Below are 24,384 nucleotides of genomic sequence, written 5' to 3'. Positions count from 1 at the left end.
TTGTTAGTGAAAAAAGCAAGGCATAACACCACATGTATAGTATGATCATGTAAGTGACAGAGAGAGGGAGAGAAACAGAGAGAAACATACATATATTAACATTTACTTAGTATACCTTTGGAAAGACACATGAGAAACTGCCAAATGCTAGTTGCCTATAGGGAACAGAACTAGAAACTGTGTCAAGGGTGGAAGGAAGCTTGAGTTTTTAGGATTTTCTTTTTTTTGGTACTCTTTGAAATTGTAACTCTGGGGGTTTGTTTTTTTGTTTTTGAGGTGTTTTGAGTTTTTATGCACATCAAATAAACATAATTGTAAGGTCAAGGAAAGAAAGAGTGTGGGCAGGCAGGCAGTCAGATAGTCAAGCAAGCTATCGATCAGTTCATCACACTCCTGAAAGAATTCATCCAACCAGACAGGAATATCATGCCTTGGGGGTGTCTGCTGAGAACCTGGTCTTGAATCTCTACCCTGCCATTCTCTGCAAGAGTGAGGCCTCAAAGTACATAACAGCAAAGAAACTCAGTGAGCTGACAATTAATTCAGAAAGGCATTTACTCTAGAGGAGCTATTTAAATGTAACTCTGGGGTTGTTCTCCCCAGAACTTTAAGTTCCCCCAGCCATTCTTTTCATGGAGAATATTTTTTAATCAGAATAAATTAGCTTTTGCAATAATAATATAACATAATGAGTGTTTGAAGACGTACATATCAAAGAGCTCTCTGATCACATCAACTTCTCTGGAATGTATTTCTCACTGAATTATTTATTATCTGGGGGTCCTATTGCCTGTATCCACTACATGCTAATATGTCCTATAAAGTTGTTAGGTCAATTGTCTGAGCAGGAGAGAAAGCAAGATCAGGGATTCTCTGATTTTGTGTTAACTTCCTGGGAGGAATCCTGCCTGCCTTCTTAAGGGTATCATGAGCTCTCTGAGGGGTGACGGAGTTGGCTGTCTGCCAGGGAGACCCCATAGCAGCTGACAGCCACCTTCAGTGGCCGACCAAACCATGCTCCAGAGCTGCTGAGAGACGGCAGTGAGTTAAGTCAGGATCCGTGAGACGTTTAGTCCAGGCCGTCCTCACCTGCCAGATTCTGCCAAGGCTTCCTCCATACTACACCTGCACCTACATCCTGCCTGCACCTGTGCCTGCACTGATATCGATATCTACATTTATACCTACACTTAACCTGTACCAAGACATCTACACCCTTTCCCTTCGACTGAGTTAGACAAAAGACCAAGGGGATTGAGCAGAGACAAGGGACAGGGAAGGCTGGTGAATACCATTCTGAAAAGAAATAGGGGAAGCCCTTCTCTCAGTGATTCTGCACAATTTGGCACTATCAGGAAATCCATGGCAGAAAGAGAAGCTCCTTTCTGATTGCCAGGAAACAAACAGAATTGGGCTTTATACATGGAAGTCAGATGAAAAGAGAGGGGGCTATGATATGGACTGGATAACACGTCCTGTTCTGACAAACTCTGGATAATCAGATGAGATTGCCAGCACAAATGTAGGTGAGGCAAGCATGGCAAGCAAGTTTAGGCTCATATGTTCATAACCTATTTTGCATCTTCCTGGAATTAAAAAAATTGCTAATGTAGTCATCAAATTCTTAGATCACTGACAATTGTAGAACATATATGAACACTGTGGCATTTTAATTTGGGGCTGATTAGCTAATAAAAGAGGTGCCATTTAGAATTGGGTTATCCCAATTCTAGCCTTAGAGCTTTACTCCTCTAATTTAAGGCCTTGACAATCACAAATCATTCAAGACACAGCCCCCTGTAAACTCTTATCAGTCATTCATACCTAAATGTGAATCACTGTATTTTAGATCTCCCTTTAAGAGTAATTTTCTTGGGGAGCAAGGCTCTCAGGCAACAGAGTTTTACCCTTCTCACATGCCTCTGGCTCTGTCCAGTCCCAGAGAACATGGTGGTTTCCTAGCATCTCCTTAATCTTTATGTATAGATGAGCCTCATCCAAGGGTATCTGCCAGCTGTCCAGCTGTGGTCGTCCTTAGCCATTTCTCTAACTAGCAGCAGCATAGCATAACCTCACTCCAAAGTCTCTGAGGAATCATTCTCTGCTGCATGGTTTTACCTTCCCCTGGCCATTCTCTCTCCTTCGTAAGCACAGTTGTATGCACCTTGAACATCTTCATTGTACAATAAACAGAATTAACAATGGTTTCTGAAATCATCTGCATGTTCTGTTATTGACAACTTCTTGAAGAATCAACCCTAATGTTAGACATATTTCTTTTAAGAAAGCTGTTAGACTGGATTCAGACTCCCATAGCCAGAGACCTGACATTTGGGAGAAACTGAACCTCACCATTATGGGTTAAATTGTATCTCCCAGATTCGTATGTTGAAGTCCCAGCCCCTAGTACTTCAGAATGTGCCTATTTGGAAACAGGGTTCTTGCGGATGACCAAGTAAAATGAAGTCATTAGAGTGAGTCCCAGTCCACTATAACTTTGTCCACACAAAAAAGGACCAATTTGGATAGAAAGACACACACATGCACACAGGAAGAATGCCCAGAGAATGTGAAGGCAGAGGCCAGGGTGACATGTTTACACTCCAAGAAACAAACAAACAAAAAATTGCCAGCTAGCTGCCAGAAACCAGGGGAGAGGCATGGAACAGATTCTCTCTTACTGCCCTCAGAAGAAACTAAACCCCTCAGCCTTCTAACCTCCAAAAGTGTGAGACAGTAAGTTTCTGTGATTAAGCCACCCAGTCTTCGTACTTTGTTACAGCAGCCCAAGCAAGCCAGTATATTAACAAAACCCTCGCTCAAGATCCACTGGCTTAAACCTTAATAACTAAAATTTTTCCTTTCTCTACTTTGCCCAACCACTCCAGGAATCAATTTTTCAGTAAAATAGCCCCAAACAGAGATGGGTCTTCAGTTTCCAACTGAGTAAAGAGAAAGTTGGGGTTTACTCCTGGTTGACTATTTGTGTGAACTTCAACACATTATTTCATTTTCTTGTCCCACAGTTTCCTGATTGTCATTTGAAGAGGCTGAATAAAATTCTGGTGGCAAATAGATTTCATTTTTTGTGCCTATTCTAATGGGTTTGTAGCAACAACCTAGAGCACTGTCTTGACCTCTACGTGGACCAGATCCTTACATTTCTGGACCTGACCCACCAGTTCTGCTTATCTCACCAGGTGAGAAACAGATAATTTTATGAATTGTATTTATCCCTTTCACATGCTGTTCCACTAGGCTGTGGGTGACACTCTCCACATTCCCACACAGCAAGTACTTCACCCCTGGGATCACTCTTTTCCTTGCCACTCAGTCACATTGACTAAGTAAAATGAGAGCGGTGACTGCTCAACAATGTCTGCTGTGGATGCCAGGTGTGAAATTTGAACTGGACTGAATTACACTTTCACATTTATTGGTTCTCCAGCTTGCAAATAGGTCATGGGACCTCTTGGCTCCATAATATTGTATGCCAATTCTTATAATAAATAAATAAATATATGTATCTGTGTGTCTCTCTCTATATATACATATATAGAGATACATATAATCTGTATACATACACACACACACACACATATATATATATACACAAATTAATTTACACATGAATGTACATATATATCCTGTTGGTTTTGTTTCTTTCATGAATCTTAATACACCAGCTTTTCCCGGCTCTCTCTCTCTCCTTATGCTTCATGGCTTTGGTGCTGGCACAGTTGCCTATTACAACCGTCATCAACCAATGAATACACACGTTTCCTTCTGCTATTAAAATGACCAACCACAGGACAGTATCTATGGCCTTTACAGCTTAAGCTCTTGGCTATTTTCCTTAGTGCTTAAACAAGTCTGTTTTAAGTCTCAAGGACAGTGCTTGGCACAGAGTGAGAACAGCTAACAGTGTATTAATAGATATCTTTATTATTATCAGGAAAGTAGAGAGAGTGGAGAGATTCCTCTCTCTTCCTCTTTCTCTCAACCCACAGCCATGCATAGAAATAAGAAGGGGGGGGTTTCTTGGGTAGACAGACAGGTAGTCTCTGTCCTGATGGAATTTGGGAACCAGTTCTAACCTGTCTGAACTTAATTGACTGATTCTTTTTAAAGATCAGAAAGTTATTTTTATATATCCTTTGTTGTTTCATTTTTTAAATTTTGCCCACAGATATTCTGTCCTTTCTTTTAATCCTTAGTGCTCTAACATTTTCATTGTGTTTTGGTTTCCATAGCTCAATTCAGGTAACGATTGTGCATAACTAAGAGCACCACTGAAAAGATGAGCTCTGCCACTGTCCCAATGAGACCACCCACCATTCATAACATATCAACCTGGTGCTAAAAGAAAGCAGAGTTTTGACAAGTAAATTCCTTATAAAAACGTAAATAGCACGAAGTTCTTCACTATGTTGATGTTAACTGCCACTGAATAAATCGTCTCTTTAAAACCAAGAATTGATAATCACAAGGCAAAAAATCTTAACCTTTTGATTTTATGCGGAAGTTGCTAGGACTACTGTTTTTAAACCTATATGGAAAGTAAGTCTTTTCATTAGCATTCTGTTTTGTGAAAAGTTCTCATAAGTTTATTACCTGCTTTATTCAATATGAAAAGTGTATATTTTATGAATAAATCTTTTAGTTTAACTGTATCAAAAAAACACTTAATCTATAATATTATGCTCAAAATTCAGTTCAGAGCAAGAAAGTATACCATGTATGTTAGGAGAGGAGAACTTGAACATGTTCATGTATGTATTCATTTTTGTTTTTACAGTTTCATGAAAAACCAAATTCAGGAAAAACCAAAATGTGACATTCACAAATACCTACATATACATATAATGTATTATCTGTTTTGATACCAATGCAAGACAGAGGCATTTAAGTCTATGTAAATAGCAAAACACATATAAATATATTGTTATAACTAAAGTCATACAGATAACTTGATATGTTACTGTGTGCTTAAGCTGTTACATTTTTGTTTTAAAGTAAGATATAAATCTATGTTTGGGGTTTAAAATTAATTAGATATTGATGTGAATGAAGGAATAATTAAGATAGATGACATAACTTGTTTATAGTTATTAAATATAGTACTACTTAAAATATTAACTGACTCCAGATTGAATTAGGTATGAAGGAAAGCCATTGGTAATATCACTCAAGTTGCATGGTAGGGATTAGATTTTTTCAATGCAACAAAAATGTTGGGTTTTAAAACTGATTCAGGCCTAAAAAGATGTGAGCCTCTGTGAAATCTTTGGGTTTACCAACCAAATTTATCTGTACAACTATCAGTGTTTATTCACTTGGAAAGTACTGAAAAAATTGAATTATTGCTATCATGAGTAAAGTTCCATACACGTATAGCTGTGACAACAGCGTACGAAAAGACTTCCTGTTTAATTGCCTTGATAGTCAAAAGAAACGTGGATGTGATGACCTCCGGGACTGTCCAGCCCAGAATGGCACTGCGTGCAGTGCAGCAGGACCCCTGTCGAGGGCATAGGAGACAGAACGATGGAGAGCTTTCCCTGCCGCCTGAGATCTGCACCCTAGCTCACTTCCGCCTGTTAGTCTGGGAGGTTACTTAATGTAGGCTTTCAACGAAGCATTTTGAACACAAAGTGAGTGTGGTCTGGTCCTTACTTAGTAACAGCTCCCAGCCTGGAAAGAGGTTCTGGCGCACGGTAAGCAAGAGCATGATTCAGTATGGCAAGTGCTGATGCCAACAACCACACGCTATTTTGTTTAACACAACCCTATGAATTATGTTTTAGTTTCCCCACTTTAAAGACAAGGAAACAAACCGAAGAGGTTTAATACCTTATCCAGCTGGTTGTTGGGAGCAAGGTTTACCAATCTGGTCACCCACTGCAGTGGACAGCAAATCTCTCCAGCACATAGGAAGGTGCCCTTGATGTGTTGACAGGAAAGCTAGATTTTGAATGACAAATAGATTTTCAGAAAGATAAGCAGACGGAGGAGGATGTTCCTTAAAGGGAGTAACCTATACAAAGATGCAGAGAATTTTTAAAAGCCTGTCCAGGCAATGTCAATGGCCCTGAATGGCAAGAGTGGAACACTGAAAAGCAGGGGCAAATTATGAAGGACCAAAAAACATGCTGAGGGGCAAATTCTCTCCATGTCATTGTGACCCACCTTGGAAAGTTTTTCAGCAGGAGGGCAACACATTTGGATTTGTATTTCAGATTTTCAGTGATGATGACGAGGCTTGATGTGGGTGCAGGAGGCTGGAGGTTGGAGACTGGGTGAGCTTTTGAGGGTCTCCATGCTGGCGTGACAGTGAAGATGAAGGAGGGGAGAGCTTTCTGAAGGAAAACCAACAGGATTTTTTGACTGATTGGATGGAAAAATGGAGTCCAGGACTATACTAAGGTTTCTAAACTGGACTAGTAAGTGAATAATGAGCACCAGCCCAGTTGGGGCATGCGGAAGGAGAATGCATCAGAGGGGTAAGAATGGTGGAAATGCATGTGGGTGTCGAGTGGCCTGTTTGTAGGCAGGTAATGTGAGAGGTCTTCCCTGACCTAGGCCCCAAATCATGGCTGAAAGTGCTAATCCAAAGGACAATAAAGCCTGTATCTAAACTGAGTTAAGTATATTCTGCCAGCTTGGCCATAGATCTGTGTCCTGTTAAACATGTATGTCAGAGTCCCTAGAATTTTTCCAGCCTTCAAGAGATGTAATTGACATATAACTTTTTGACTTTAAGGTGTGAAGCATAATGATGTAATACACGTATATATTATAAAAGTTCAGCTGACACATCCATCACCTCACATAATTTTTTCTTGTGGATAGATTTTTAAAATATGTATATTTGAAGTTTATAGATGTGGAGAAGAGATTTATATATGTGGAGAAGAGAAACCATTTAGGGATAAAAGCAGAGGCTTAGAAATTTAAGCCTTAGGGAAATAGTAAGCATTAGGAAATATTGTTATTCAGGGCATCAAAGGCAGGATTCCAGCCTGGATGTGCAGCCTCAGCCACCCCACCCCTCTCCTATCCATTCCCCACCCACCCAAAAAATCAGCAGTTTGTTGTTCTTCCAAAGACACAAAAGGAACTCAGAAATGACACACTCACAAAAAGATGTTAATTGCACCCAGTTGGGATGTGTACTTCGCGTCCTTGTTTTGCGCTGCATTGCTTCCCTAAGCTGCTCAACCCTCCTGGGCTGGTAACCCAAGTCACACTGAGCTCTTGGAGCTGGGGTGTTTTCTTTCTTTCTGTCTCTTTTTAATCTTGATTTTTGACCTTTGGAAAAATACCCCACATGCACAGGGACACAACCTTATTTTCTCGTGTGTGTGCGTCCGTGTGTGTGTATGTGTGCGCGTACACTAGATGTATCTGTGTGATCCTTGTTCTGTCCATTCCAACAGTTCGATTTTTTGGCAGGGAGGGTAAATATGTAAGATGATTGAATTTACAGATCAATCCAAATATATGTTAGTAATAGCCCTCGACTCAAATGTCTTATTTTCACCAAGGATAAAACTCTTGCAAGCTCCGATTCATTGAGATTTACTTAGTAGCAGATATACTTGTGACCATAGATCCATAGATTTATAGCACAATTTTGGTGTTGACTCTTTTTAATAATTCAATATCAACAGACTCTGGAGGAAAGAATGAAAGGGTGGGGGAAAGATTTTTACCAGATGAACATGGAGAGTTTACACAGAGGTCATGAGAATGTGCTGTTGTTTTGAGTTATTTCCACTGTAGGTGTGTGATTCATGCTGGCAGGTCCTTGGCCTGCTGTGTGTCACTGGTGTGTACAGGCTGAGAAACTAAGGTCTTTGGGCTCCGTGGCTTTTTCTGACTTGTCAATGTCATGTATCCTTTCAAGGCTTTATTTTTCACCATTTTACTGCTTTTCCAAATTTAATGATTTCAGAGAAAGCATCAATTAGGATTCATACCACTATTGTCGTTTTTGGCTCCTACGAGTTTATTGTAATACTGGCAGGAAGTTTTGAAGTCAGCAAATAAACCCATTTTTCCCATTCCAAATGGATTACTTTTCTCTTATGAAAAATTTGAAATATGTTAACACTGACACTTACTTTCTAACTTCCCCTACTAATAATAAATCATCTGAAGGATTCCTCTATTTTGTCAAATTATTGTGCTGCATAATAGTCTAGTGAGCATGAATTCACATGACAGTTCTGGGATTTTATTGTTTATTCTTATAATTTCTTCTTATTAAAGTAATGAATGAATCATCCGTTGTAAGATTTTGAATACCAGATTAATCGTCTGAGGGACAGTTTGTGAAACCAGGAGGACTTTGTTGACGTGAATACTTTCCTCCCCTCATTTTGTAGGTAATTTGAAAAAGGAAGGGTATGGTTCAGATACTTTGTAAGCAACTGGGAGGGAATGAAACAACATGTGAGTGGATCCTGGCATTGATTCCCCTTAGCCTGGAGGCAGGGCCCACCTGCAACTCTCTTTTTTCTTCCTCTCACTGTGATAAACACTAAGCTCAGTAACCCACATAAAAGGGGATGAACATCTTCCACCTTTTTACTGATGCTGGGTTTGAGTCCTCCCTGACCTCTCAGTCCTGCACACATCAACCCACACCTGTCTGCCTTACCTGTCACCCCACACCTGAGTGCTCACCTGTGTACTTAGTGTGGTCTGATCCTGAGCATTCGCTGAGTGCATTCCTTGGATACAAACACATGCGTCCCTGTCCCACGTGTGTACACCTGATTCTTTCAGGTGTGCCTACAACTTAGGAATGTGCTTGTCCCATGGTACCATCAACCTATACTGTCTTAACAAAGTCCCCTTCTGGGATCTTCCTGACCAACCCAGTTTCATGCCTACCCAAGCTCTTGCAAAATACTCCTCTGCTTGAAGCCAGACAGGGTGTTCTGGAAAATTAACAGCCATAGCTATCCAAATGTCCTTCCTCCAATATAAAACATGCACAACTTAAAACCTGAAATGGCTCTGAATGTGCTCCATAACTGTAGCTCAGAGTAGCTTTTGTGTTTCACTAGAAGGAGAGCAAACATCTGTTTTCCTGTGGGGAGCAGGACATTCACATGGAAAATACTCTCAGTCCTGTTCAGGGAAGATGGTGAAGTATGTAATGTAGAAAGTCATTTTTTCTTCTTGAAGTCGGGAGGGAGAAAACGCACGATAGAAAATTGAGCAAGCATATTTCATAAGTGATGTAAACCCAGGATTACTGTTGAAGATAATTTGGGAATACTGAGCCTAGCTTTGAAAGGTAGGTGTTTGGAGGACATGCACTGATTCCATGCCACATGGTTTTATGCCATCAGCCTTCTGATTGCTTGGTGTCAATGCTGTGCTGGGTGTTTAATGTTCATATCAACCTGGCAAGTAGAATAGCTCTTGGCATGCTGGGTAACTGTCATCCTCATGATCATTACATCTCTTTACTTGTAAGAATTAGGTTGTTGTTGTTTTTTACAGAACTATTCAGGTCGGTTTTAAATAAGCAGAGTCAGTATGACAAAAGTTTTTCATATACGTTTTTTATAAAGAGACAGAGAGACCCTGCTTAGCTAAAGCCTTTCAAAATGAAAAAGTATTACTACTCAAGTATTAGTTTGAAGTTATGGTAAAGGAACAACTATACATTTTCAAGAAAATTTATTCAAGAAAGATAGCTCTTCCTTGACTTTGCCTGTTTTAGCCAAATAATGTCTTTTAAATGCAAGCATACACATGTTTGTGTAGAGGTAATAGTATTACAGTTATGGCAAAAAAAATTTTTTTTAGAGCTACATAGCGAAATATTTATGAACAATATATTTGTTTCAAAATCATCTGTTAGGAAAATATAGTATGATACCTAAATTAAAAAGATCAGTCATGAATTGATAATCATTAGAGCTGGACAATGGGTACATGAAAATCACATTATCACATTATTCTCTCCACTTTTCTATGTATTGAAAAGTTCCCATATAAAATGAGTAAACTACGAACACATGCAGACAACATGTAAATATTGTTTGACTTAAATAATATATGCTGCTCCTCTACACTCACCAGACTTCTTAGTTTGGACTGTTAACTGGCGTTAATCTTCTAGTGTTTCAGAGCATTTGGGACCCTTAGAAATTATCTGCAGCAAACTCCTCATCCTATAGATGAAGCAGTTGATTCCCTTTGCCAGACAGCATGTTACTAATTAGTGGTTGAAAGGGGGCAATCATGTCTCCTAGTTTCCTAATCCAGCCTCGCCAAAAATGTCAGGATGAAAGCAACTAGCCTTGTTTTACTTCCCTTTGCATCACTGCTGCCTAGCACAGACTTGCCATCTAGCAAACCTCACATATTATTAAGTCAGAATACTTAGATTTTCTGCAAAAAATAACTTGAGAATCAAGACCTGTACCACAGTCTTTTTCATGGAATGATTGCCTGGAGACAAAACAGACTAACTTAGAGTTTTCCAAGAATGTGATACTTTTATCCCTTTTTAGTTATTGTGTCCAACTAGACATTCAGTTGTCAAGCAGCTGTATTCTGTGTCTTAGCTCTTTCCATCCTTTTAGAATATCTCCAATAATATTAAAAGATAAGCAGTTCCCAAAGCTTCATATTGACTTTTGTCTCATTCAGTTCAGATCACTCCAGGTAGGGTCCTTGTATATGTAACAGTGACATGCAGTTTGTGTTTTGCAGGTGTGTACATTTCCAAATACTCGGACTATCTTCAGGCAAGACCATAGCATCCTGGAAGCCCGGTTATGTTGTGATTTTTAATCTAATTACGGTAAAGTCCAAATATGCTTCTATGTAATTTTCCTTTTTAAAAACTATGGGTTATCAATCTGTGATAAAGTTTTCTGCAGATCCATTACTAAACATAGTCCTCATTAGAAACAGCTGTCAAAATTGAGGAAAAGTAATTGCAAATTTTGCTTTCCTTTTAAGACAGAGCTTTTTTGTTCATTTAATAGCTTACCTATGAGTATGTTTTTTTAAAAACTTGAAAATAATGCAAAGGTAATATTATCAGTGAAAAGTCTTCCCCTCTCTCCTGTCCCACAGTGCCACTTTTTAAACATTAGATAACAGGAAACAAGTAGCCGCTTATAAAACAATGAGATTACAGTTATGATAAATGAATTGAGGAAGCAACATTCACTGTTTTAAACTGTCAAAATAAGAAAACCTTTCTTTTTTATCCCTAAATATCCAAACCTTGTTCATAGTTGTAGTGTGGCTCCTGTAACTGGTGACCTTAGGAAGTCTTAAATACTCTTAAATAGTCCCAGATAAGAGAATCATGCAATTAGAATTTTCACTCAAATAGTAGGAAAACTGATTTTAACGGTTTGTGGACTTTTTAAGGACCTATTCTGTAGTCTTGTTTTTGCTTCTGTTTTAGCTTTTATGCTATCTGAAGTTCTTTGGCTATAAACCCAACAATACCAGTGTTCTTTTTTTAAGACTGTGAAGTCTTTATATTCCAAAATTTGTCCCCAGGATCTGAAGGGAAAGTAGCATTGCCCTGTTGCACAGTCAGGGCTTTTCTTGCCTTAGTGTTCCTCTGCTACCCCATGACAGGTGTGGTGTGGCTCTACTACAGAGCACCTGTTAGCTCAGATACCAAACGCTTGGTTTTTATTCATGTCACATTGTACTTCACTGTGGTCTCCTGCCCCTGGATCCCACCCTGTTTGGTGGATGTGGCTGTTTTCATGGCTGCCCATGTGCTTCCAGCCCTCCTTACTTTACTGTGAAGAGCCAGCATATCCTGTGTCATAAGAATATTTGTGGAGAAGGTACAGGTTGTGGTTGCTCACCGAGAAGTACTATTTGTAGTCTTCGGCTTCTTAGAGTTTCCTTTGGTGGTCCTATAAATGAAGAAGCAGGACCCTAACGGGAAATAAATAAATAAATTCTTGTAAGATAAAAATGAAAGTTGCCTCTAATCCCACACCTTATTTTGGTACATGTTTTGTATGTCATTATATTATTCAAAACAGCTTTTAAATCATTGTATGACTTTCATTGTATGAAAACTTGGCCACCTTTTTCTTTTCTTTGGAGACATATAACCCTTGATGAAGAGAAATTTGTAATTGGAAATACTATTGACTGTTCCGTAATCAGGGCCAGTGGCCTGTGGCTCTTTACTGTGTTACTTATTCCTTGCTGACTTACTGGGACATGGCATAGTAGAAGTATCTTGGTCTGTCACTTATAATTGATAGCTTAATACTTCAGTTTGGATACTCACCTTTTGAAACTTTAAATTTGATCTGTCATTCTTTATGTTATAGTCATTGAATAGCCAATTTGATTGGCTATATACATTTTCTTTTAAAGGAATGGTTCTTTTCAAATCTTAATTTTCTTTTGTTTAGATGAAAGGTGATTTGATTTGAGACTTTGTGAACTGGGATGGGAGGGGGCAAAAGAAGGAGGAGGGGGGACGCCCATGTACCCCTTTGATGTTGTGATAAAAGTTGTGGGCTTTTGCCCCAGAAAGATGCCCACACTAGATTTTGAAATACAATTTTAAGGGATTCATGGAAAATAAAAGTGTTGTTGGTCCTAAGATAGTTTTCTAAGAATTGTAGTTAACTGTTCATTGAATCACATCCCCATCCTTACTAAGCTGTTTTTAAGTGAATCGTCAAGTGAGATTACTGCTTTTTGAAGGCATCTGATTAGTCTCAATATTTTCATTCTAGGGAAAAGTCAAGTTTGTGTCTGAGAATTATACAGCTAACTATACTAGCCCATCTTCTGGCTGTGATTGCCACGTGGCTGCAAATACTAATGAAGTCTCTCATAAGACGAGTCATTTTCGTGCATTTGAATGGAGTCAGGTATAGTCACCTGGGAATAAATCATTCCTGATGTGCATTTCTGAATCTAATATGTTAAATTTCAGAACTGGGTGGGATTGAGATAAACTTGGTGTGTGTGGAATTCCATAGCACTACCTTTATAACTCTTACTTTCCTCTTCCAGTATTATCTCTATGAACTCTCAGGCAGCACTGTTACTGAGCAACCCGGGCAACTCTGTCCATACGCAGTTGTAGCTTTTCAGTACAGAGAACCGAAAAGGATGGCTGTGGCAGCTCAGAAAAGTGTGTAAGTAATTATGTGTGTCTTTGTTTCAGTGAATTTGTTTCCTTTGCTCTTATAAAAATACTTTTTATTTTTGTCTCTCGATTTGAACTCAGTGAAAATGGTAAAAAATTAATTATTTTTTAAGCCAATATTTTGTTCATAAATAAAATAATCAGTTTTTTCTTCCCTCATTTCTTAAAGTTCTCTCTGCATGGAAAGGGAAGTTAATTATTCACGGCTGTCTGCTGTGTGACATAACTCTTTGGTCCTCTTACGGTTCAGTGGTTCCAGCATAAGTGTAAGTGTTGATTTGTGTTCTCTAGTAATGCTTCTATAATTGTTTCTAATTCTCATTTTGGGGTCTTGCTTAATCAGCTCTGGTGTGAGGCAGAGCACTTGTACTTGGTTTTGGATTAAAATACTTTGGGGTAGATGTGTCGAGCACAGGGCTGTGACACAGGTGGCCTAAACTCAGGTCTAAATTCAGATCTTGGTCTTGAAATAAGTTTTATATACATCTCACAATATTTACTCATGACTTAGTAATCACAAAGGGGAAAGTACAGACTTTACAATGAAAAAAAAAAACTATAGCTACCATCTTAAATAAGTGACTAAGTTAGCATGGCCAGGAATGGAAAAAATATCATGTGCTCTATCACGAAGCACAGAGAATGACATATCAGTGGCATTCCTGCCAAACTAATTAGGAGGAAACATTAGACATACCTAAATTGAGGGATATTCTGGAAAGTAAATGGTCCATGTTCTTCAAAAATGTCAAGGTCATTAAAGATAAAGACTTCAGAGACTATACCAGATTAGAGGAGATTCAAGAGACATAACTAAACACACTGTGTCATCCTGGATTGAATCCTGGACCCTCTCCCCAAAAATTGTTTTCTTTTTTCATAAAGGACCTTCATGAGACAGTTGACAAAATGGAATAAGGTCTGTACAGTAAACAATTGTACTTTATCTTTGTTAACTTAATTGCTAATTGTTTTGTGGTTGTATAAGGAAAATGCCCTATTTTAAGGATACACACAGAAGTGTTTAAGGGAAGAAAGGGCATCTATAAAGTCTACAAGTATTTCAAAATAAGTTTTGAAGAGCGAAAAAGTAGTCAGGAGAAATGATGCAAAAGTCTGGATGCAGTTCCTTCTCTGGCACTGCAACCCAGTATCGTCAGAAGTTTCCAACTCTTATATAGCTTAATTTTCAAAAATTTTCATTCCAGTGTGCGTAGTTCTTCCATACATCTGGATATTTTGCTTACACCAAAAATACATTCAGAAAATGTGACCGTATTTGCACACCATGGTCTATGGGGCGATATATTTAAAAATCTGTTAATATTTTTATATATGAACATTATTTGATATGGAGTATTAATTTAAGGACTTGTGGTTATGATACTTTTGTTTGTATTTATATTAGAAAGCCAACAATTATGAAGCTATCGATGATTCAGTGTTTATTACAATGCATGGTATTGTTTTGTTTTTTAGACCATATGAACTAGATTTTAAGTATATAATGAAAGTGTCGTCTTTGAGAAAAAGATTACCAGAAGCTGCCTTTAGAAAACAGAATTACTTGGAGGAGAAAGATCTGTTAAATGTAATGATACACTGCATGTCCTGGGTTTGGTTCCAATTATTTTCCACTCTCTCTTGCATACATGCACACATATACACACACATACTCTTCTGCTTTGCCTTAAGTGATTCTTAAAAGGGCATTTTGGAAAGTTGCAGAGCTGTTAGGTGATTCAGTTCTTCAGAGGCTAACTAGAAACTGAAAGGTAGATTCATCTAAGAGGACAGGACTAGCAGCATATGCTTACAAATAGTTGGAAACTCATAACCTTGCCTTTCAAGGAGAACAGTTTTCATGGTGGAAGGAAGAAGAAACCAGAAAACATGAGAAAGAAATTTTTTTGTCATTTAAATGACTAATTCATGGGACACTGATGTTTATATTATTTATATAGTATGTATTTGCCTTGTGAATCCTATTGTAGTGTCAGTATAAATGAAAGCATTGTTTTTAAATGCTCTATGCAGTAACTTTATTAAATTTTAGAGCCAAGAACAATGAATGATAACTGTCTTCTGAATAGTAGTCCAATTTTTTCTTTCATCTTTTTAACATAAAATGGGTAAAATGGCTATAAAAAATTCGGATTTAAAGTAAGAAATGTTCTGTTTTTCTGCTTTTCTCCAGTCTGTTCCCAAGATTTATACTTCAACATGTATGAGGTGGAACTATCAAACAAACAAGGGGATAAAATAGATAAACTAACAGAATACATTCAAAATATGCAATTGGTAAGGATCATCAATTTAAAATACAATTATTAGTTTTTCCTGAAATTGGTATCTAATTATTAGTTGGCTGTGCCTGGATTGAATTACTTTAGCTTGTTGAAAGGAGTTTCATCATTTAATATTTATTGACATATTTTTGGCCTAATATTTTATTAGCTAACATTTTCATCCCTTTTGTATCTGAGTTTTTGTCTCACTAGTCACTTTATACTCCTGATTTTAAGAATAAGAGTGTAGTTTTCTCAAATCTGTTGTTGCTGTTTTTCTTTTATGATAGAAGAATTTAGTAGATCACTAGTGTTTCTGTGTTAATTAAAGGACCACTTGTGAAATACTTCTTTAAAAGTGACCTCTGTCAATCCATAGGTTTATAAGGAAATCAAAAAGTTGGTGCTTCTACTGTTGCCACAATCTAAAAAGTAAATCTCTACTGAGAAATATGTAACAGTCCAAAGATTTCTCCCCGTTATGTTAACCAGGGCTCCTCAGTGTGAGGACAGGAGCAGATGCTGACTTTCTAGTGAGTGATTACTTAATAAGTGTCCCAAAGGAAATGGTGTAAGTGTGGAGCAGTGACCAAGGCATGACAGACTGCCCCCATAGTAGAGAGAAGAGACTGATAAATTAAAATGTAACGTGTATATAATCTGTGAGGGTAAGCTGTCTTAGAGATGGTGTCATACTTTGAGTTGCGTTTAACAGAAAACCCAAACTAGTTTGAACAGTAAAGGGATTTAAAGGCTTACTTTTCAATTCTAGGTGATAAGGCCAGTCCAAACACTATTTGCTTAGGACTTTTTCAGTTCACCCCTTCTGCATGATCGTTCTGTCCCAAGGCTGCCCGTCAGAACTACATGTTTCCTGTTTCCTTTTTGTATCTAGATAGAACCCCTCCTCCAAACCATCTGTCAGTTTCATTGTAACAGTTTATGTCACCTGCATATCCCTCACCCAGTAACTGAAAGGAAATGGACTGCGCTTGTTAGCTCCAGCAGTCAGATCCCACCTTCCAGATCTGCGTACACGGTCAGTCCCACCAGTCTGCAGTAGTGCTCCCCAGCAGAGAAGAAGACCTTTCTACTGCTTATTAACTTTCCACATCTATGGCTCTAATAATTTAATCTTAACTGGATTGTTAATTCTTTTTCTTTCTTTTTTTGTTTTATTTTTTAAAATTGTCTTGAACCTCAAGAATTAATGTTATCTGCAATATTTTACTTTGCAGAATAAAACTTGTCAATCCAAAAAAAAACACAAAATAATCTACTGTACTCTAAAACTTGATGTTGTTTGTCTTAAACTACTATAAAGGATTTGCCAATGTGAAAGTCCCCATATTTATGTAATTTTGCTCTCTGTCATGAAAATGTGGGTTGGGTTTTCTTCATTTCAAGGTACTCCAAATGAATACCTTTCTTTTCTTTCCTAGGTCTCTAAAGAAAAAAATTGAAAAACTACCATGAATTGCTGAAAATATGTCAATTTTCAAAAAAGAATTAGAATTCTCATTTCATTTCATGAGGGTCTTGTTTACACCAACTAAAAGAATGCCTGACTTAAGATAATGTTTTGTTTTTTTCCTGGGGGAGGGTGTTAGAAATCACAGTTTCTTGTGCAATCACAAGACCTAATATTGTTCTTAACCCTAGTTTATACACTCTAAAACAGGCCAGAGAGTGTTATATACAGAGAGTGCTTCAAATGTTAGGTTTCACCTGAAAATTATAATGGAGTTCACCTCTGAAAATGGAAATTTAAGTTTAAAGGCTGATAGAAATAACAGAATTGATAAATATCAGAAACATGTACATTGAAAATAGTAAATATGTAAAATATTGAACCTCTTTATCACCACAAATATATTACTTAATAAAATATATTTAATATATAGCACACTCCATTTTAAATTAATCCCAACTACTAAGAAGGACTCCTTATACCTAATTGGTTCCTTATGTCTTCCAGATCACCTTTAGTGACAACATCTCATTTGGTGCTTATAACAATTCTATCAGATGGTCATGGTAGATTTATCAGATGAGAAACTGAGGTTGCATATAGGCCAGTGTGTCTCGACCTGGCCACTGCTGACATCTGTGGCTGGATAATTGTTTGTTGGGGGATTTGTCCTGTGCTTCATGTAGCAGGACCCCTGGCCTTGACTAGATGCCAGCAGCCACCCTACCAGCTGATACAACCCAAAGTGTCTCCAGACCTTAAAAAATGTCCTTTGGAGCACGATCTCCCCTCGCTGTCTGGGGACCATGGACACAGAGCTAGTGGCACAGCGAGGACCAGGACCAACCCTCCAACTCCTAGCACAGAAGCTCAGACCTGTAGGTCATGCTGCCTGTGACGTACTACTTAGGATCGCCTGGAACATGACCACAGAAACTTCCAGCCCTCACTGTCTCCTTCAATACATGAGCATGTGCATGAATAAAATGCCTCCCTATTAGAACACTGAAGTAATTCTATTTTATATTTTGTTTTCTACAATTCTTCTGAAGAATTTTTATATAAATTGTGCTTGGAAACTTAAAAAGAAATTCACATACTGCTTGATAAAGTTAGCAAAAAGTATCTGGTGTGAGTATCCCAACCTTTGAATTCTTGCCGTCCCCAGAATCCCCATGTAGCGAAGCTGCTGCACAACTTTGTCTTTGTCGTATTTTCTTGCCTGACGTTCATTATTTGGTTTGATGCAATGGACAAAATGAGGCTGTCCCACCACCATTTTAGATAACAAATCCATTAGTGAATACTATAAATGCAACAAAAATAAATTTCCCAGTGTAGCATACAAAAGCCTACAAGCTTGCAGGTCTTTCTATTTTGAGAAAAAAGCCCTGAAAACTGAATGTTATACAGGCTCACACTAATTCACTGTAAATGGAGAGAAATCTATATTAATGATTATTTTATTTATAGTAAATTTTAAAAATACAGATTTGCTCATTAAACTATAGAGACAATAACTAGGAACTTAGTTACGGGTAGTTTGTAAATTCTTAAGGGAACTTTAACAGATAAAATTACTTTTGCTATAGTTTGTAAATAATAATATTCTCTCAGGGAAACTTGCTGTTTTACAATATTTAAACACACAATCTGGTTTCCTGCTTATACTACTAATTTCCTTGTCCATCTCTTTCTTTAATGTGATTAACCTAGTTTAAAATAAGGACCAAGAAATTAATTCAGTTTAATATATAGGACATTAGTTATAAAAATAAGCAAATCCATTTAAGTACTGTAAATCTGCTCTAGTTTGATAATTTACTTATTTATTTTGGAATTTAAAAAACCAATTCTGCAGCAATACCTTACAAAGACAGCAGCCAATTGCTGGACAACTAAGTATATATCATCTTAGGGTAATTATGGCTCAACTGCAAGTGGAATTCAGCAAATGAGTATGTCAAAGTCCAGGATGACTACTGGCAAGGTAATGACTGCAGGAACACAGACAGCTGTTGACGTCTGGATCTCTTTCAGTGTTGGAAATACAAAAGCCTATGGTTACAAAGCCAGTGCAGACCAAACACTGGAACTGGACAACTGATAAAGCATTGGATTTGCATCGCTTCCTCCTGGGCATGAGACTCAGATGTGATCCTCTTCAGACAGCTGGGTCTGCCTCTTGGGAGCCCCTCTCATTACACTGATCTGAGTCATCATTCCTTTGGACATGCAAACATTTGTCAGGCACTGGAGATGCAAAGGTGATAAATAGATGTCTGTTGGCCTTCTGAGCGAGAGCTTACTGCAATTTAGGCATTGCTTTTTCTTAGGGACCAAGGCATAGTGTAACACTACGTTTTTCTTCTCTGCAGAATGAAAAATAACTTTCGAAATACATTACATACTATATGGAATTATCTTCGATCACTTTTCACTTCAGCGTGAGGAATAAAATGATTTTATGAACTAATGGTTTAAACATACTCACAGTGTTTGATGTCAACAACAGTATGATAATCATCTTGGCTAACTCACTTATAAAAAGAAAATAATCTGGCTGTAAATGTTCACAGTAATTCAGCTGTGCTGTGGTCCTAATGTGAAGAAAATGTGCCAGCAGCAAACTCAAGATATTAAGCATATGAAATTAAGCATATAAATGTACCTGGTGCTATGTAAAGGTGAATAAGCACACACTGTCTGCTATGAGCTTAGGACTTGAAAAATATTAATAAAACTACCCAGCTTTTAAAAAATTATTTCATGATTCTTTTAGGGGACTGAATTTATTCACTGACACTACTGTAAACTTAACCCAATTTCTTCCCCTTCCCCCATTTTACCTGATAATATTAATAATTTCCAAGTTTTAGGTGGTATTTTCTTCATTTTCATTGGCTGGTTAATATGATTTTATCAGAAGAGATAAATGCCCCAGAACCAAGGGTGGGTTTATCTGGAGGAATCCAGGCAAGAGAGAGCAACGAGCTTCTTTCCTTTCCTTTTTCCCATATTGTCCAAGGAAGAAGGGTCACCTTGCACCTAAGCTGAGGAGCCAGTGACTTGCTTCCTGGGCATGTTACTGTGCTTCCCTGGTGTCCTTTCTCTGTGGCCTGCTTTTTGTTTGAGGTTTTCAGCTCATCTATGTGCAGGGAGATATTCCTGTTTGCCCATCCTGAGGTCACTGAGCAGCAAGAAGGAGCATTGAGAGCTATTAAAGTATTGGGTTAAAAATCCTTTTAGATTTTATTCTCATGGAAATGCATTTGGTTCTATGAACAAATTTTAATCAAGGTGTAGACCTCCACTCAGACTGACCAGGAATATAATACCTTTACAGATACAAAAGTAAAGCAATCATAGGTTTTAGTGCACTCAACTATACCCTGTACCTAATAAATAGTCAATGAAAATCCATAAACATTCTCTTTTGCTAACAGCACTCTGATATTTGTTACTAGCTGTGATCTATAACTCCCATTTAGAATAAAAAACACCCCTAAGCACAACATATCATAATTTGGTATCTTACTCTAAAATATGATGTTTTCATGTTGGTTGTTTCTCTGGCATGATGTGTGGCTTCTCCAGTTTCACCCTAAGACCAGAAAAAGCAGTGATGATTTGGTACCTGGTACTATGGGGAGCGAGGGGAATTTTTCTCCAGGTAATCATAGTCTATGCATTCAAATACATAAAGTAGCAAAATATCATTGGTATTTTCACTTTAAGGTAACTGTTTTGTCAATCTAATTGGAATTTTAATTGGTCTTGTGTAGAATGAGAGTATCTCTGGTCTTAGCTAATATATTTTTAGTTGGACTTAGTGTAATATGGAAACTAGATATAAAAGAAGAGTCAGATATATTAGATATACATGATTATTTTAGTGAATAGCAGTATGTGAACATAACAAATATGTGTTTAAGCATAAAAGATCAAAGGGAAAAAAACTAGAAAATTATAAAGGTTCAAATCTTAAACACTCTGCTATGAAAAATACATTTTCTTACCTTTGTCAGGTTGACTGATTTTTCTGAAGTCCTCATCTGATAATTTACTTTATTTTGAGTTTTAGAATGTGGCAGATTACCTATGGGAATGTAGGTAAAATTAATATACCTTTTACAATTCTTAATGGCTAGAAGATTTTCCTCATTTACTTAAATATTAAAATACACACTGTTAATCCCACAATATTCATACTCACTTGATTTACTGTTAAGAAAATTAGGGATAAAATAATATTACAAATTTTAAATTCAGAAAAAACTCCAGCTTGCAGAATAGAAAAAGTAGCCGTAAGTGTTGAATTTCCTTTTAGATGTTTCAGGACATGCTGTGATTGTGAAAAAGGGAGCAATTTGCTTTTTTCCCTGAGATTTTCCTTAATGCAATGGTAAGTTTTATAGTGGGCCTTAAAAATCATTAAGATTAATTCAAGTGAAGTGGTTATAAGCAAATCAAGTATGGTTGAGAGCAATGGACATTTTCAAGCTAACATTCAGAAATATGTTGTGCTTGGTGCTAGGGCTACATTAGTGTACATAACCCAAGGCCATAACAAAATGACAGTGTAGGGAAAAAATTACGGCCATGGAAGCCAGGAAGACCTGGACTTGAAAACCAGTGCTAGTATTTAAATTTCATTGCCCATGGATCATTTATTTACTTAGTCTCTGGGTTGCAGTTTGAATCTATACAATGGGGACAATGATGCCTGCCTCACAGAATTTTGATGATATGCAACAGTATGTCTGGCACATGGTAGGCCCTGAAAATGTGAGTTCAACTTCATTCCTCTCCCATCCCCCACCGAGCACAATAAACCAACTGACCCACCATCCAGGGGTTATCATCCTAAAGTTAATGTTCAAACTAGCTCCAGAATTCATTATCACTTCAGAAAGGTTTCTTGTCACCACTCGTTATTTTAGGGGATAGGTAGAGGCTATGTGTTTTCGTCAAATCCTTCACATTCTTTGTGGTTGCAAAAGGCTGGCTCTGAGGCAATGGTGCAGGAACGAACCCTGCCTGGGATGTGGCTGGCAGTGCCTCTGCCCTGCTCTCTTCCACCTTCCCTCATTGCTCAGGAGATGGATGTGTGCGATGCTTTCATGCTGGCTGTACACTGTAGTGTTCACTCTTCAAAGGTGACACTTACTGAATATACCAGATGATCTTCAGAGGGGCAGCTTCAGGAACTGTACTTATTCTCCCTTTTTTTAGGATCACCAGGGAAAGTTTTAGAAAAAAATTACCGCAGATTTGGAGCATTCTTGGAAGCATGATGACTATACAAATTGCTATTAATGAATTAATTAGGCTAGACCCATTACTTAACAGTACCACTACTTAATATTAGCCAAGCACTAAAATTTTGTTTGTCTGAAAATGGAACTAGAATAAATTTAGTAAAGGAGTAATAATTTCATTTTAACAAATATTATACACAAGACATCAAATTATTTAACAGCAAAATAAGTGCAAGTCTTGCAAGTTCATTTGGATATCAGCAGGGATATATTTCAGAAAATATATCCATTTATAGTTGACATGATGAAGAAACTTGTAATAAACCATACCAGAGATGTTTGTCCATTGCAAGGAATTGCAGTGCATTTTCCCCTAATAATGGCTGAAATACATTTCATATTTACACTCACACATGTGAAGGGCCATGGTTATTTTAGAATCCTGGAGGCAGAATAATACGGAATTAAAGAACCTGAACTTTCAAGCTGACTTCTAAGACTTCCCAGTAAGGTAACTTTGAGAAAGTTTGTCTGCATTTCCAAGACTCTATGTCTCATCTGCAAAAGTAGTCCCTCCTCAGAGGGTTGTTATCAGGGGGAAAGGAAAGTACTCAACACAATGCCTAGCATGTTGCAATATATAACAAATTTATCTATTGCTATCATTATTATGTTTTCATGTCTAGGTGAATATAAAACAAAAATGCCTCTGATAGCTTTAAGGATCTGAATTACTGAAACATTTTAGACAGTTAAGTTCTTATTTTCTTTCCAGCCAACTAGCACTGTTGTGCTGATAGCCGGAAGATGCAACACAGTATTGAGATCCTGGTTGCATATGTTTTATATGGTGTGGATTAAGTGAAGGCTCCTATGGCCAGGATTCTCACCTGGCCCTACTTGGCTAGCTCACTAAACACATGTGGGCAATACGTTGTTATTGACTCTATATAAAGGGCTCTGCCCAGTGCTCTGGGCAACACGGTGGCATGGCTGCAAGGCTTCAGGAGAGCAGAGACAAGACTGGAGTGGTGGCAGCACCAAGGACAGAGACTGAGATGGCTGCAGGGGCAGAGAGGCCCAGAGACAAGAGACCTGCTTGCTGCATGCAGACTCCCTCTGAGTGGATGGGATTCTATTAATTGACCTGCCACCATGGGAATAAAGCTGGGTATAAACCCTTTCACCCCAAGAACGTTCCCTTATCACTCTTTGGTCTCATTGAATACACAGTGAACTTGCCCAGGGCTGAAACCCATTGGCAAGACACATGCATACCTGATAAATACTCAGCAAACTAAGAATAGAAAGTAAGTTTCTCCTGAAAAAGGACATCTGTGAAAAACCTACAGCTAATATACTTAATGGAGAAAAACTGAATGCTCTCCCCTCAAGATCAGGAATAAGGTAAGAAAGTTCACTCTGGGCGTTTATATTCAATATTGCATTGGTGAGTCTCGCTGGCACAACTAGGCAAGGCGAAGGAATAAAAGTAAACAGAATGGAAAAGAAAGGGCAAACTATTCACAAATGACATGATTATCTATGTAGAAAATCCTACGGAACTAACAAAAAAAGCCACTCTAATAGATAAGCTTAGCAAATTGCAGTGCAAATGACCAATATACAAAAATCAATTGGATTTCTATATACTAGGAACAAACAGAATTTGGATTAAAAATTTCCATTTATAATAGCTAAAAATGTGATATACTTGCAAATAACTTGACGAGATGTGCGAGAATATTCACTGAAAACTATAAAACATGGCTGAGAGAAATTAAGGGTTAAAAGGGTCAACATTGTGAAGATATCAATTCTTTCAAAATTAATCTAAGTTTCACTGAATTTTTGGTAGAAATTGAGCAGCCCATTTTTACATTTATAAAGCAAATAAATCATAATTGCCTGGACAATTCTCAAAGAGGAGGACAATGTTGGGTAACTTATACTACCTGATTTCAACATATTTATATAGCTATAGTAACCAAGAAGTGTAGAATTGGCATAAAGATAGATAAATATCAGTCACACACAATAGAGAGCCTAGAAATAGATCTATACACATGTAGTCAATTCATTCATTTTTCACATGGGCACCCAAGCACTTCAATGGAGGAAAGAACAGTCTTTTCAACAAATGGTGCTAGAACAATTGGATAGGGATAGGGAGGTGGGGAAGGA

At 37.7% G+C, this 24,384-nt stretch overlaps 2 protein-coding genes across 15 annotated transcripts in view; one reads left to right on the top strand and one right to left on the bottom strand.

The window, feature by feature from the left end:
- The window catches only part of LOC140845608 (interleukin-2 receptor subunit alpha-like), a 495,306-nt gene that overhangs the window by 291,272 nt on the left and 179,650 nt on the right, over positions 1 to 24,384 (bottom strand). The window lies entirely within an intron of this gene.
- On the top strand, positions 3,938 to 19,415 carry LOC140847818 (protein TASOR-like). 14 transcript variants are annotated; one of them, XR_012128021.1, is made up of 9 exons: positions 3,949 to 6,443; positions 10,741 to 10,831; positions 12,762 to 12,899; positions 13,045 to 13,169; positions 13,350 to 13,446; positions 14,066 to 14,099; positions 14,660 to 14,771; positions 15,378 to 15,481; positions 16,911 to 19,415. XR_012128021.1 is itself a non-coding variant. In XM_073229180.1 (7 exons), the coding sequence occupies exons 2-6, from the start codon at positions 10,721 to 10,723 to the stop codon at positions 15,444 to 15,446; spliced, it is 555 nt and encodes a 184-aa protein (XP_073085281.1). In that variant the 5' UTR covers positions 3,946 to 4,560; positions 5,446 to 10,720; the 3' UTR covers positions 15,447 to 15,481; positions 16,911 to 19,415. The 14 variants fall into 14 exon arrangements, 2 of the variants coding, with proteins under 2 accessions (XP_073085282.1, XP_073085281.1); XR_012128013.1 differs by having other exon boundaries at positions 3,947 to 10,831; XR_012128012.1 differs by lacking the exons at positions 13,350 to 13,446; positions 14,660 to 14,771 and adding an exon at positions 16,364 to 16,507 and having other exon boundaries at positions 3,938 to 10,831.

The sequence above is a fragment of the Manis javanica genome, chromosome 2, assembly GCF_040802235.1.
Source record: "Manis javanica isolate MJ-LG chromosome 2, MJ_LKY, whole genome shotgun sequence".
Taxonomy (NCBI): domain Eukaryota; kingdom Metazoa; phylum Chordata; class Mammalia; order Pholidota; family Manidae; genus Manis; species Manis javanica.
Note: the sequence above shows the minus strand (reverse complement) of the source record. Positions and strands in the feature narration are given on the sequence as shown.

Coding starts and splice junctions, on each gene's coding strand:
- LOC140847818 (XM_073229180.1), top strand. CDS start 10,721: ATGCAGTTTGTGTTTTGCAGGTGTGTACATTTCCAAATACTCGGACTA. Junction 10,832..12,761: donor TGATTTTTAATCTAATTACG/GTAAAGTCCAAA, acceptor TTTTCATTCTAG/GGAAAAGTCAAGTTTGTGTC. Junction 14,772..15,377: donor AGGAGAAAGATCTGTTAAAT/GTAATGATACAC, acceptor GCTTTTCTCCAG/TCTGTTCCCAAGATTTATAC.